The sequence below is a fragment of the Pieris napi genome, chromosome 2 (assembly GCF_905475465.1).
Source record: "Pieris napi chromosome 2, ilPieNapi1.2, whole genome shotgun sequence".
NCBI lineage: Eukaryota > Metazoa > Arthropoda > Insecta > Lepidoptera > Pieridae > Pieris > Pieris napi.
Genome location: NC_062235.1, coordinates 5,648,330 through 5,663,502, shown reverse-complemented (window position 1 = coordinate 5,663,502; position 15,173 = coordinate 5,648,330). Strand labels below are relative to the sequence as shown.

At 32.0% G+C, this 15,173-nt stretch overlaps 1 protein-coding gene across 3 annotated transcripts in view; it reads left to right on the top strand.

The window, feature by feature from the left end:
• LOC125061951 overlaps positions 1-15,173 on the top strand; it is a 72,344-nt gene that overhangs the window by 31,964 nt on the left and 25,207 nt on the right. Inside the window, exon 1 of one of the 3 annotated variants that reach the window (XM_047667607.1) lies at positions 8,461-9,919. The exons of the other annotated variants lie outside the window; for them this stretch is intronic. Coding sequence (XP_047523563.1) covers positions 8,822-9,919 — 1,098 coding nt within the window. The 5' untranslated portion in view covers positions 8,461-8,821. Of the gene's footprint in view, positions 1-8,460; positions 9,920-15,173 lie in introns of those variants that run through there. 3 annotated transcript variants of the gene reach the window in all.

Genomic DNA, 15,173 nt, shown 5'->3' with positions numbered 1-15,173 from the left:
TATTAAATACAATTAAGGGATTTTAAAATTACAATTGAATGATGTAATGTTTCTTATCGGTTATCCGGTACCCGAATTATAAGTACGGAATTTTGTACTTCATATTTTACTTTGTATTTATGTTTCTGAATTATATGTATAACCTCTTCTGGTTTATTTTTAAATGTTTAGTTTTGTTATTTATGAAAGCTATATAAAGCACATAACTAGAATGATTGTACAAGCTATTATAATAATTTATTTTATTAATAACACACAAATATAGTAATAATAATAATTAAAAACGGATAAATATAAAATCTATATATATATACTAACTTTACTCATACAATCTTATTACGTGTTAAACTTAATCAAAAATAAATAGTAGCTTCAGTGTGGACTTCGTACGAACCGGGTTCCTTACACCCAAAAATTTGACGTCGTGTGTCCGGCACAGTAGGCTGATTACCTACTTAGCTATGAGAAAAAAAACAAATGATCACAAAACATACAAATTCAGGTCTTTAAAGGTTGTAGCGCCACTGGATTGTTTTATCCTCCTACTCCTAAGAGAGTTAATTTATAAATCATAACCATTCTGTTTTACTTGTCTTTTTCTTTGAATGTTTATGTTTATTATAACAGTGTGTGTCTACCCTAACACGAGAGGGATGAAGTGCTGCATCGTTGTATACCAACCCTGACCTTTACCGTGAACGTTACGTAAGGGCTTGTTAGTGCCAACGAGATACGTTCTCTAAAACTTTATTACACTTTTCGGATTTTTTCTTATTACTTCAGAAAGTAGCCAATTAGTTTCGTCTTTTCAAAGTGAATAACATTAAATTTATAATATTTCGTCCGTCTGTAATGGTGCTCCTTAATTACGTAGAGGAGTTTTTCACTTTTATGTAATCTGTTTCAAAATCTTAAAAATTATATCGACTGAGTTTTTAATCTGACAGTACTCCAACATAATTATGTGCATTGTCTTTATATACTATTGATCTTTTACATTAACGTATTATACATATAGTTATTGAAAGTATCGGCCTTGTCATATACACGTGACGACACATATGATTACTAATTAAGTTTTATTGTATATTCTTTATATGATTCTTTTTTAGTAGGATCATTTACAACGAAGTATGTAAAATGTATGACTTGATTGATTGGTATACAATAAGTAAAAATGGAGGGCAATGGGGGAGAACACACACAATCGGTTATCGTAGATTAAGAAAAACAATAGTTATAATGTACATATATTTTGTATTTCTGATATAAGGCTATAAATATTTTTTTTAAAAGAGTACCGAGAGTTTTTTACGCCGGCTTTTTCTCTCGGCCTACACCATCTGTCTTCTTTGCCGATGAGTAGGGATGCCTACAAATTCAAATTTAATGACGTGGAATAAGTGATACATGTATCTTATGTTCCAAAATAAACATATGTATTTTATTTTATTTTTTTTATTTTATAAATAATATAAGTTTAGTTAGCGTTTGTACTCATTACTATAATATGCTAACTTAACGAATATAAATTAATTCAGCATAGTAAGATTCAAAACTGTTAAATATTGCGATGTAAATTCTCAGATTTCTTGTTGCTTAGTCTAACTTTTTACACAATTGGAACGTCAAGCTACCATGAACTCGTTTATTATAGTAAAACTTTTTCCGCAGTTATATTTCTTTTTAGATAAGCAATACATTAAATCCTTATATATTTTATAAAAACAATATAAAAGTAACGAAGAATTTCACCTTGTTTTTTTAAGGTTTACACAAAAACTGTATTGTTGCGTAAATGCCATTCAAGCGGCAAAATTGATCGAGAAACGGCACTAACCTACATTTTAAAAATAAATTCGTATTATCTGATGCCAAGTATGTGTCTACTAATATTACGTTAAAATTATATACAGGAAATTATCTTATTATTCTGTATATGATTACTAAGGACAAATTATAAATTTTGCATTACTAGGTCGTGTTGATTTATACTACTATAGATTTGCCAGGACATATATCGCTTTTAACATATATAACAGCTCATATTATGTTAAATTATACTGAATTTTCATGCCAATTTACGATTGGTTTATGTGTATTTAGTGCGTAGTAGATTGGTGCGATAACGAATGTAATTGGTTATATTTTTCTATTCATTTATTGTTTAAAAAACTTATATATTAAGTTAATACCAAAAATACAAACATACCGTTCCTAAACGGTTCTGATGACGTAAAGTAATTCTGATCTAATCAGACGGTTTTTATATTTTACTCTAAAGTTAATATTTGATTTAAATTAAATTTGTTTTTGTCTCTGTATATTTATCGCAGCCTCTGTGAATATTACAAATACATGAACAATAGTTTTGAGCTGTGAAATAGCTGAAATCATGATGTTGGTCACACGTTTATAATGCATTTATTTATCGCCATTATTGAACTATTTCCTCTTTTACTAAACAATTAACACATATAATTTTAATTAAGAAATTTAATTATCGTTTATAATATCTATAGACAAGACACTAGTGATAAATCTTAGTGTGTGTAATCAATAAAGTTAGCGTTTACATAAAATATTAGCGTTTCGGGTGATCAGTCATCGTACCGTTACTATAACTGGAATTTATCGATCTGGTGTTTCTATTTATGCAAAACAATTTAGCATTTCTAGACTCTCGTTTAGTTGAATAGATCGGTTAATATAATAGATAATGTGATTTTGCATTGAGACGAGATATGTGGTGGCGCAGTGGTTAATTATTTTTCATTATACATAGAAAAAAATAGTTTAATGTATTATACTCTACGAGTATATACTGTATTTTTGTATCAATCCTTACATATTATATAAGGACTACGGTCGCGTCTATTTGTATGAACGCAGTAATCTCAAGAACTACGATTATTGTACGATTTCTTACTCGGCATGTCTTAGACCCAAAAGTCAACGGCGTGTTCAGGAATAAAAGGCCTACTTGCCTAGGAATTGATTAGAATGAAGAAGATTACGTAACAGATACAAATCTGAGTCCACCACCAAAAATTGTAGCGCCGTTGAGTTTCTCTTTAATCAGTACCAGTTAAATTTCATTCTGATACAAAAAAATTATAACCTATTTGCAGCAACATAGAAAAGTATATTAAGACGTGGATTTATAAAATAATCTAGTTTGTCGGCGGCCTTGTTGTATTTTTCAAGTATTGGATACTACGCGACATTTAACAAAAACCTGTGTGACTGTAGGAAATTAACCTTGCAAGCTTACCTAAATAACAGATATTAAATTAGCAGTTTTGGATTATTTGTGCTATAGGGTATCGAAACTATATTTTAACTGCGAATCACGGGTGTGGTTTAGGTTTCAGACAATTGTTTCAGATTGGCAGGTACAGACAGTAAACTAAGATACAGCTTGCAGGCGGAAAAAAATAAATACGTGTCCTTAAGGCCTTTCTCCAAATTTATTTTGTTTCCCTTGGAGGAGAGACTTTAGTGCACAGGCGCTAAGTAAATGTATATGTTGGAGTGTGGTAGAGAGTACCGGTGACCCCAGAGCTGGAGCTTTCCACGCTCGCTCGCCAACTTATGCCAGCATTAATGCCCGCCTTCCACTGCGAGCGGAACGGACCCCTTACGGACTCCGCTATACTCGTAAAGATGATTTTCATACATGTGCTTCCATCAAAGCGGAGACGAGCGCAGCGGAGAGAGCGAGTTGAAAGAGTCACATATGAGGTTAGCGAGTTGACCGAGTTTCCTACAGAAATGAAAATGGGTCCGTTCCGCTCGCAGTGGAAGGCGGGCATAAAGGGAAACAAATGCCACTGGTTCCAAACTTTTTAAATGTATTTTAGTTGTTTGTCTATTCTTTTTTAATTATAATAATTATTACTGAGTAGGTTAAAAGTGTAGGTACAGCATTAAGTTAAAAGTAAGAAATACATATCTGAACCATCGTTTAACATGCAAAAATCAACCAGACTATTATACATTTTGAACACACTTTGAAAATACTATTTGACATCGGAACTGCGCCAACACAGAACTTATCCAGAACCGAGACATGCAATTTTCATTTGTCGTGGAAGACTAAAGTATGACATTCCGTGTCGGTCGCGTAACGGGACACGACCGGTCCCAGATGACCACTTGCTGACCTTAAAGATCACCTGTTTGGTACCTTCTCATTACAATTGGAACAGGCAATTTTCAAACAGGGTTATTTAATTAACTCTTAATTGTTCCTGGAATATGACGTAGTTAAATTGTTAACTGCAATAAACCGATGACGCCAACTCAATGGTAGCAACTGAAATTTTTTAAACAGAAATAAATATCATATAATTAATTTTTTAATACTGTATCTAAATACATATGTATTCTAAAAATGTATTCAAATGTCCATTACCACAGTATTGGTAGTGCGCCAAGCTGTCTGGCCTACTAACTATATTTATATTCAGCGTTTAGCAAATAAACCACTGAAATTCCGGCCTAATCTTGAAGTTAATAGCTAAACAGTCACTAGCCGTGATATATTTTATTTTACACATATAAGTTATTTGTAAAATATTAATAATGTGTGGATTTGGGTGAAATCGCTCTCATTAAAACAAATGTATTTAAAATATGCTTTGGTATAAAGTATTTTACATTGAACGCCGCGAAATGGGTTAATCCATGAAAAACACAGCAAAAATACAGCAAGTCATGTGAATTCCGTAATTTAAATACATATTGATACAATTTTTTTTTAATTGAGTGATTTAAAATGAGGAGAAATAGTTATAAATTATTTATAGTGGTCAAGGTCATCTATAGTCTACACATATGAGTTGATGAAATAAAAAAAGTTATTAGCATAATCTCTGTGTTAAAGTGGGGTGCCATAAGCTATTTGAGAAGTCATTGTGCATTGTTGTGCAGTCTTTGACCTGTTTATGGCCTTTTCAGAACTGGCTTTTAGAACATACGGTGCACTTCTGACGAATGGGTAAATTGGTTATTCAATTCCTTTTAAACGCAACGAAATACATCGAGCTTCGTCGAAATACATCGAACAAGATAAATACTTTTCTATTCATATGCATAAAAAACTTAATTTTATAAATAGAGTTTCTCTCGTGACCGTGAAAATGGTGAAATATTTAAAATAAAGTTAATATACCAGTGCACAATTATTAACGTAGAGAGCTCATACATATTCATTTGTAACAAGTCAAAGCCTCCAAGGTTATATGTAGCATTACTTTTTGTGATAGTTAATACAACGTACAAAGCACGAAGGAGGAGGAAGGCATTTAAATTTAAATGTATGCTTAAGCATAGGCATTAACATAATTGATTCTCTTATGTGTGTCGTAAAATTTTGTTGTTTAAACAATTACCATGGTATTAAAACTCATATTATTTCCTAATTATTAGAAAATTAAAAATTTAGATAAATTTATGCTTTTATAAATCTAATATATTATATTAAATGTCGCTGTCATATTTTTATCACTATATATTATATTTAAGCGTTGTATATCCTGTGGCTAATTCCATTTTGCAGGACATAAGTCGTAGTTACAAAAATTAACTTATTGTTGGTATGCTTTGAAATGGTAACCAACGCCATCTAGTGTTACATTAATAAAAATAACTTCCTATCTGGCAGTTTCCATTTTACATTAGCTGCCACCTAGTGTGTGGTTAATGAACAGCAATACTAATGCAACGATTTACTAGTTTAATGTTCTTTTAAAAGATGGCAGTATAATCAATGTTTTTTTAAACTAATGTTCTAAAACAATAATATTATTTACAAGGAATACAGTATTTTTTATTTTAATTTATTATGAATGTATTGCATCTTTTATTATGGATTAAATAGAACATCGCTTTAAAATAAGAAAAATGAAAACTAGTTCAGTTAACTTAAAATAATATGGTACATATTTAGAATAATTACTATCTATGACGATAATATATTATGACCTGCTGTTAAGTAAGTATAGGTAGTGAAACAATACATTTTTATTTGTAAGTAAACTACTCTGCAGTCTCCATTGTAATGATGAATAGGATGCGGAAGTAATAAGTAATTTGAATACACTGTCTATTTTTAACTTCTCTTTGATTCGCTTACCGGATACTTTAAGACCGTTTGTCTGTCTGCGTCTATAAAGAACATTTCATTGTGAGTGTATCGAGATATATTTCTTGCTATGAAATGTACGTTTAATAAATTTGTTTTTGATTCCAAACAGACAAAGTCGCAGGCAGACGTAGTCCCGTAAAAATCACCATATTCTAGACAATTTACATACATATTAATGTGCCACAGCTCGCCTACCGTCATGGTCCATTTCATAAGTCGAATGATTTATAACAAACAAATGTTTTGTTCATTTCAATTATTCATTATGTGACCTGAATAGTAATGTGGGCTCAATCGGTTTTGCAACTACTTTCTTAGCTACCACATCCGCTGTGACGTCTTTTTTGTTCCTTATGAGTTTTCTTTATAGTCAGATTGTATTTTTTTTACTGATACCGTTGTCAGATGGTTTGTTGTTAAATAAAGTTGGAGTTTTTGTAAGACATACTAAAACACTCATCGTCAAATATATTCGTAAATATTGTGTCTATATTATGCTAAAATAAAGACGTGGTATTTGTTTTGTAAATAATTGTTAGTGTAACTTTTTGTTAGCTCAAAAGAACCGAACTGATTCTCATCTTACACAAGTAGCGCGCTACATACTGATGTTCACTGATAACACAACAGTACAAAGTTATACAAAGACTATTCGCAGACAATTTTATCCTGATTTTACGTAGTTTTAGAGACTTACAAAGTATTACTCCCGTCTAATTGAATTTGACATGGACCATGTTTATGTGCACGTGATCACGTAGATTATTTCAGAAATATATAAATATCGAATTAAATCGAAACGAATGGAACAGTGCATATTAATTTATGGGAATTTAAAAAATGCGGGCTCACAGATGTGTTTTATCAATTTTAATTTTAGTTGATTAGGGGGAATAATCTTAGTATGGCTTGTACTTTTTCCGAATGCCATTGCCATTGACTTATAAGTCAATAGTTATTTTTTTTATCGAAATGTCTATTAACATAGTTTAAATCTCTGTAGTGAATTTATCTAATTTTGAGTTTGACAAGAGTTTCTGTGTAGAATCAGAGCAGCTTTTGGCTTAATCTTAGTTGTCAGAACCCGGAATGGATTGAGCCCCATAACGGTGCAGCTTTTCTGCATGTCTAGAAAGTTAAAAATTACTGTGATGATACCAATTTAGACAATTGACAGACAGGCCGCTTTAATTGTCAATTGCACCCAATGGACTCCAATTTATTAGGAAACGCTTTTGGAGTGGTTTTTTAGAATGGTAATGATATTTTATACATTGGTATAGTCTGTATTCATAAATGGAGTAAATCACAATTTGTCTACAATATCTTTAGAATCTTAATATTCGAAATAGATTTATTATTTTTAAATAAAATGTTCTATGAAAACCTTTATGTGTTCAATTGTTTCCGCCTTCCACATATCACTTACTTTACTGAAGTAAGTTTTTTAAATATTATTATTGTTTATGGTATAAGTTCGCGACGCGACTATAGTTTAGTGAGTTATAATATAACATAGAGTTTGTTCGTATGCTCTAGTGAGTTCGAATGTTAAGAAAATTTAATTGAATTAAATTAATTAATTTAATTGAACACAATGAATATTATATTTTGGAGATGAAAATGTATTGTGAAATTAATATTGCATACCAAGAAGAATAAACTGTGCGTCATCAATTTAATTTATTATTCGTATACATATTAGTCATCGTTCAAACGTATTATGTGAATATAATAATTACTTTTCTGATTCAAAATTATTATGTAGAATTAGTTTTAAAGTATATTTTTTTCGCTTTAAACAATCGCCACACTAGAGTAACATTTATATTTAAAAGTTTAAAAATACCTTATATATCATAAGCTATAGTTACGTGAATCTAAAACAGGTGAAGTCGTAGGTAAAGTTAATATTTTATAAAACGTGATCGTTTTATTCACTTACTGTTTGTAGTTATTAGATATAATTTGTCGCTTACAAAGAAAACCACAACGTGAATAACATATACGCTGAGAGTATTTTCCTCATTTATAATGTATAATTATTAATTATACATAGTAGTAAAAAGGTAACCATACATGTTGACCGTAGTCAAAGTAGTTTTATTAACGGGAAAATATTTTTAAATGAAAACATTATCTCTCGGGCGTTATATTGTGTATATAGAACACTAATTGATTTTTTATCTAATCCACACTGCATTTGCTTTTAGTATTTAGCAATTACGCCATGCTTCTTACAGAAATAAAATAGAATATCGGTCACAGACTCCGTGAGGAATGAACGCATAGCATTAATTGATGCTCTGTACATCACTATCGCGCTGGACGTGCCGCGCGCGGACGCTTCCGTTTAATTTTAAATAAGGAAAAGCGCGAACGAGACGACAATTTTTTCCTTAAGTTGTATTCGTTCATGTTAGCACAGATTAGTAGCGAATATTATCACTCCTTATCGCAGAGGTCAACGATGCCTCCGCGCGCGAGATTTTGTAACGTTTATGTTAGGAAGAAAATATCATGATAAGAAATCGCGGCCGGGTGCAAATGTCGTCGATATCGCTAAACTAAATGTTCAATTTGAATACGGTTACGCTGCGGAGACGTATCGAGGCTTGTCCCTTCGCGGAATCCCAATCGCTGATTCATACACCGGTTATCGTGTTGTAAATGAGTGGCAGAATGGTTGAGGTCACAAGTTGGATTCCGCACGCCGTAGTAGAAACATTGCGCGATCGTTCCGCGCAACCAGTCATCGCTTGGCTTACAAATATCCGTGGTTCAATTGAAGAATACGATCCGATGGTGTCTGTGCGCGCTCCTTCAGCCGTGTCTCAAGAATCCGAGTCGGACGAAGCCTTTAACGAAATACTTTCTCAGTTGGGCAAAGAAATTTACAAGCTTGATGAATACCAAAGAAACCTCGTGCCTACACAGCCACAGATATCTCTCAGTATTTTAAATATTTTTGACCAATGCCTGGAAGACATAAGTTTACCTGACAAGGACACAACAATAACTGAATCAAAACAAAACGTAAACAGTGATACGGACGTCGCGTTCGTGACAAGTACGCCTTGCAAAAGTGTGGTCGTGATAGAAGATAGTGTTTCAGAGACAGTGCCACCTATTCCTCCGCGAAAAGTGAAAGCTCCTTCGCCTACGATCTACGATGATATAGACATAACCGAAAGTCAATCCCAAGTCGATTCAGATAGTGATTCCGAGAGCACTATATGGAGTTACAAGGAATGTAACCCAGAGGAAGTAAACAAGGAAACATATGCAGCTGTTTGGTCGCATTCGACGGGATATCACAATTCGGACGAGATTCTTCGCAGAGTTTTGTCTCAGGCGGAGCAGCGCGCGACAATATCTCGATTGTCATTCGATACCGCTAGTGACTTTTCACCGCCACCGTATACCGTGTACGCATTGCACGAGGTAGGAGACAGGTGCGATTCAGTCGCTGCGATGACGCCGGACAAGACGTGCGAAGACGGCTACGAGCCGGTACGCGATGCCCTCACAGACGAAAACATTTACGAAGAAATTGAATATGGGTACAGTTACACAGACGAAGGGTGCTCGTGTGGAGGCAGTGTTGAAGTTGACAGTTTGATAAGTGCAAGTTCGGAAGGTGTAGGTCGTGACAGTCCCTTATATGCGAATTTAAGGGATAACGATGCGTACGCGATACCTCCGGACGTTATTTTTTGGAAGAATTCGCTTCTTGATCCGTTTTGCAACGAGGATGAAGAAGATGAGGTGAGTTATCACATCATTCGTGAGATCATTGTGTGATCGTATGTTATTCTTAGAAGGAAGTATAATAAATAAGGCATTTATTGTGCGGGATACATCGTCCAAATATACAGATTAAACGATTTCTGTATACAGTTGGCGCCGGTTTTATCTCAAACTTTATGAAACCTAATGAAAAATACCGCATATCTTATCGAGTTAATTTGCAGAGCTACATTATTACTCAGTGACTACTTGTATTTGATAAGAGACTTCTTCAAGAACAATACTTTGTCGATGTTTTTAAAATAATTATTAATGGCGATTATTAATTAATTAATTGTGCATTAAAATAATTAGATAATTAAATAGTCGTTAGCTTAAATTGAACATTGCAAGACAATCTAAAAGTTAAAAAATTACTGTATGTGCAAGTAACAAATACATATGTAATATGTATTGTATTTTTAGTTCTAAAATCTAAGTTATGCCCAGTAGTAGAACCTAATTGCGAAATGTAGACTGCGCAAATATGTTTGCTTTTAAAAGATTAAGATATTTATAGCCCTTCCATTAACAATACAAATAGTTACCATTGTAGTAAAGGCATAAGGCATAAAATATTTCTTAACGTTCTATTTGATATAACAATCCTCTTAAATCCGTTAACAACGATACCGGAATCCTTATCTTAACTAAATAATACAACTACTTAGAACTCTATTCAGCGCACTTCTATTGTCTTTATTCGTAAAATTGTACTAAATTTAATCTGTATTATTACCTTGGTTTTACCTTATTAAAGGTTTTACCTTATTAAAGGTTTTACGAACTACTTTATCTTTAAGACCTTTACTTTTACTGTTTCTTTATACTTTACTCAGGACGCGGATTGAAGATCCAACAAGCATATATAACAACAAAACTTTTCATCCAACCCTCTAATATTTAATAATAAACACTTTATTAACATATCATTTTGTTTCAGCGGTGTTTGTTGATCTTTATGGGTTTAAAACGTTACTAACAAAATATTGTTTACACAATCTAAATATTATGAGTCAATCAAAAACAAATTATTAAGAGCAACTTGTGCGTCATCAAAATTAAAACTTAAACTTTATTTAATAATTTCAATCGTAGATTAAAGCCGGTTGCAGACAGAAAACTAAGCTATGCCAAGGCTAAACTAAGCTATGCCAAGCAAGCTAGGCTAAGCTAAGCTAGAAATAAATAGCGTGCACACCAACAGCTAAGCCAAAGCTCAGTCAGTGTGGCGAAGGATGTGCAAATGGTGTGCGGGGTAGCGGGAGGGGCTTAGCTTAGCTCGTGTAGCTGCGCATCGGCATACACAACTAACTTAGCTTCGCATATTTTAGTTAGCTCACATAGCTTAGTTCCCATAGTTTGCGGTCTGCACACAAGTATGGAAAACTGCGTCAGCTATGCGAGCTAAGCTAAACTAACTCAGCTTAGCTCTTGGTCTGCAACCCGTATAAACACGCGGGGTCTAGAAAATATGGCTTACCAGATGGTGTATGTGATTTCGCCTTAACTATCTATAAGTATAGAATATATAAAAGATTATCTTAAACCAAACATGGAAATCGTTGAGTGGGCAACAATTTTTTCCATTCTTACTGATTTTTTAGGCATAGATGACACTAAACGCTTTTCGTTTATCTAATAAAAATACATAGTAATATTAACTTTGTGTTGTGTGAAAATTAGTAATCTTAGTATCCAAGTACATAGTTGCTATAAAGTTGACATAAGCGTCCGGTTCAATCATCATGCAGACCGATTGGCGTACCAAATTAATATTCTAATGAAATACGATCACCATACTAGTAACGAGGTTATAAGGCACAATTATAATAACAATATAGTATGAATAGTATTGAGACATGCCGACAATGTGGTTTATGCAAGCAAAAATATCTATATAAATTGAAATACAATTGCCGCTCAAATTTATTGGCCGCTTTTGTTTGTAACATTGCTTAATTAGTAGTTGTTATATTTTTAGTGGGACGTACTATGTACATAATCAAAGGATTTTAATTTAAACAAAATTGTAACAGATGATTAATATTGGGAATAAAAAAAAACTAAAATTATATGCTTGAAATTGTTCATCTCACATCTGAATACAAATGACAGCATATTCTTTGATGTACCGGACTTTTTCTTATTAATTGCATTTATCATAACAATAGGGCATCGTTAACATTTCCGAGATTATGTAAACAGCAAAAGTTCCGATAACAGACTATTGTTTTACCTGTGAGGTAATGTGACCCTCTTTTAAGAGATGGCAATAGTCTACAGTTCTCCAATGAGAAGCGAGATAGCGATAATAGAAAGTTTGAATGAAGTTAAGACCATTGAGTTCGCGGAATCATTTTACAAATTACCTTGAGTTGTGGGTTTTTGTTGTGATTTGGTTTAAACGTGGTTTTTACAAATATAAATTTGTTAGTTTGACAATTTTATAAATTACTTATTTTATGAATACTTCGATTTGACTTTCATTAATTGTGTAATAGGTAAATAATACAATTTGGCCTTTTGTATTCTTTGTCCTAATTTAAGCGGATAATACAAAACACCGGATTTCTTTTCCAGATTATGAAATACCGTTTTTTACAACATACACAATACTGAAATGTCAGATTGAGTTTTTTTTAGTTCAAACCAATTAGTTTCTGGTTCATTAGGCACACATAACATCTGCCAAATTGGTACATTCGTGTAAAAATTTCTTTCAATGCTAATTATTATTGCGAACGTGTTATTCACGTTATAGGTACTCCAATTAAAACTTTATGAACTTTTCCATTTAATGTCTTACATAGGCATTTGTTATTTGTCACTCGTGCTGTTATACATGTTGGCTGTCAATTTGTAAATTTTTGGTATTAAACAATTTGTGATTTAATTTATTTAGAGTAAATATTTTAAGATAGATAAAACACTTAGTAACCTTTTGACTTACTACTATAGTTATGTTTAGTACATTTTAGTGTCACACTTTCGTAATATTATTTTTTACTACTATTATTCTAGGTAAGGTAGGTCTAAGATACTAAAAAACTGTGACGAATGACTTCCGACTAATGTATAAATTAGGAAAAAAATCGAAACGCTTCCTCTTTACCAAAGATTAAATAAAAACAATAAAACAAAGGATAATTAAAAGCCATTATCAAGCTTTGCCTAAAATAATTACTTAAATCTTGATGATTTCGAGGTTATCTACCGAAAACTTCAATGTTTCATCTGGCAGTACCACAGATAATAAAAAAGATGAATAGTTTTTGGGTCAATTACTCTGTTTCCGAGTTTTAAATCATTTTTATCGTTGCGATGAAATATGGAAATGAATTATTGTTTTTTAAATTGTTTTTTTAGTGACATAAATTGGTTTTGGTAATTGTTTAAATAGGTATTAAATTCGTATATTTCAGCTAAAAACCCGGAAGTAAAAGCAACATGAACGATCCGTGATTTGAACTAAGTATAGTCTGTGAAAATAAAAGAAATATTATTTTCAAATAGATCATATAGCATATAGACAGTTCCAGTCCTTTGACTTTCCCTTTAAGAACATAATAAAAAATAAAATTTCATACTATCCTCTAAGAATCGATAGATAAAAGTAAGATATCGTGCTAAAGCATGGCCTAACCGATTAAGTACAATTATTTACAACAAAAAACAACTGTTGGTTACGTATAAATAAAACATTGATTAGGTGATCGACGACCATTTAAAGCAATTTGTAATGTTGATTAGAAATGGCAGTTAATGTTTGTTAATAATGGCTCCGTACAGTTCCTAGAGTTTTTACAGTCACCGTTTAAGGCACGTATTCGGTTAAATGCGACATCGTAAAGATATCATTTTTCATTATTAATTTATAAAGTTTACTTTTTTTAAAGTCATTTTTGCACTTTGAAGTGGCTAATAAAACACGTATTAAAGCTAACATTTAATTGTTAATTGAATCTTAATAAAATATTTCATCTGGCAGTAACACAGATGATGAAAAGATGAATAGTTTTTAAAATAACTGACTAGTCTATGGTACATTTACGCATAATTTAATCTGTGTATGGGTTTATTGCAAAATCGTTAAATATTATGGCATGTGCAACAAAAAGTAACAAGTAAGTTGACAGAGATGGTGTTTAAAATATTCATTTCTTTTACTTATTCTATTCTATCTTCAGGTTTTACTTTATTTTCTTGGAGTCGAATATTCTTTTTTTTTTACTTGCATTTTAAATATAATAGTTATATTAATTTAGCTTAGAGATTCGCGTTGATCCATTAAAAATATATTTAAATTAAAGTTTTATGTGAACTGTGTTCGCATGTAACTGCAGAACAGAAAGAGACACTAAATTAAAAAAAAAACACAGGAAAAACTTTGTAACCATGGTAATACACGGTGCTATTTTCTGTCTTATCTAATTAGATTTCTTTAAGAAAAGAGCGCACCAATTCTTAAAAGGGCGACAATGATCACTTAACATCGGTTGAGCCTGCCCGTTTGTCCCTTTTTTATAAACAAGTCTTCAATTTACAATGCTCTAATACATATATATTGATCTCTAATAAATCGTATGATGTAATTCAGTAGATACACAAAATAACCATTTAAGTAAAAGTTAATAATTTCATGAAAAAAACTGAAGTAAGTTTACGCTTGATTAAACTCACCAATTAAATTAGTTTTTGTCCGCCTGAAACTTGTTCGTTTACTGTCATGTTTCATGTTTTCTTTTACATCGAAATATTTTAATACCTTTTTAAAGGCAACTTGCTAGACAGAAATATATTTTATCGAAATATAATTGTGTGTACGCAATATATACAGTAAGTTAATGTCCTATGATATGTTGGTAATTAACGTTTTGGGTATAGGATAAAGCATGGGTAAAACTATAAAAAACTATTTATTTAATAGTTATAGAGACTTTGGAACAGAGTTAAGAAACAAGACGTATTAGCGCGAAATGACTTCAAACCAATACGTCTTTGACATACGGGTCTTTCGTTTCTGAATATCACCAAGTATTACTCCTGAGTCTTATTTAGAATAGAGAGTATTCTTTACGAAAGTTACGGATAAAATAGCAAGTTACAAATATCAGAAAAGAGATAATACTCACATTAAATATTTATAAAAGCACATGGCCACTTAGCTTATCTCACTTTATTGATGTCTCATTAAATTACTTTTATGATAATTGACTCACTTGATCCTAGC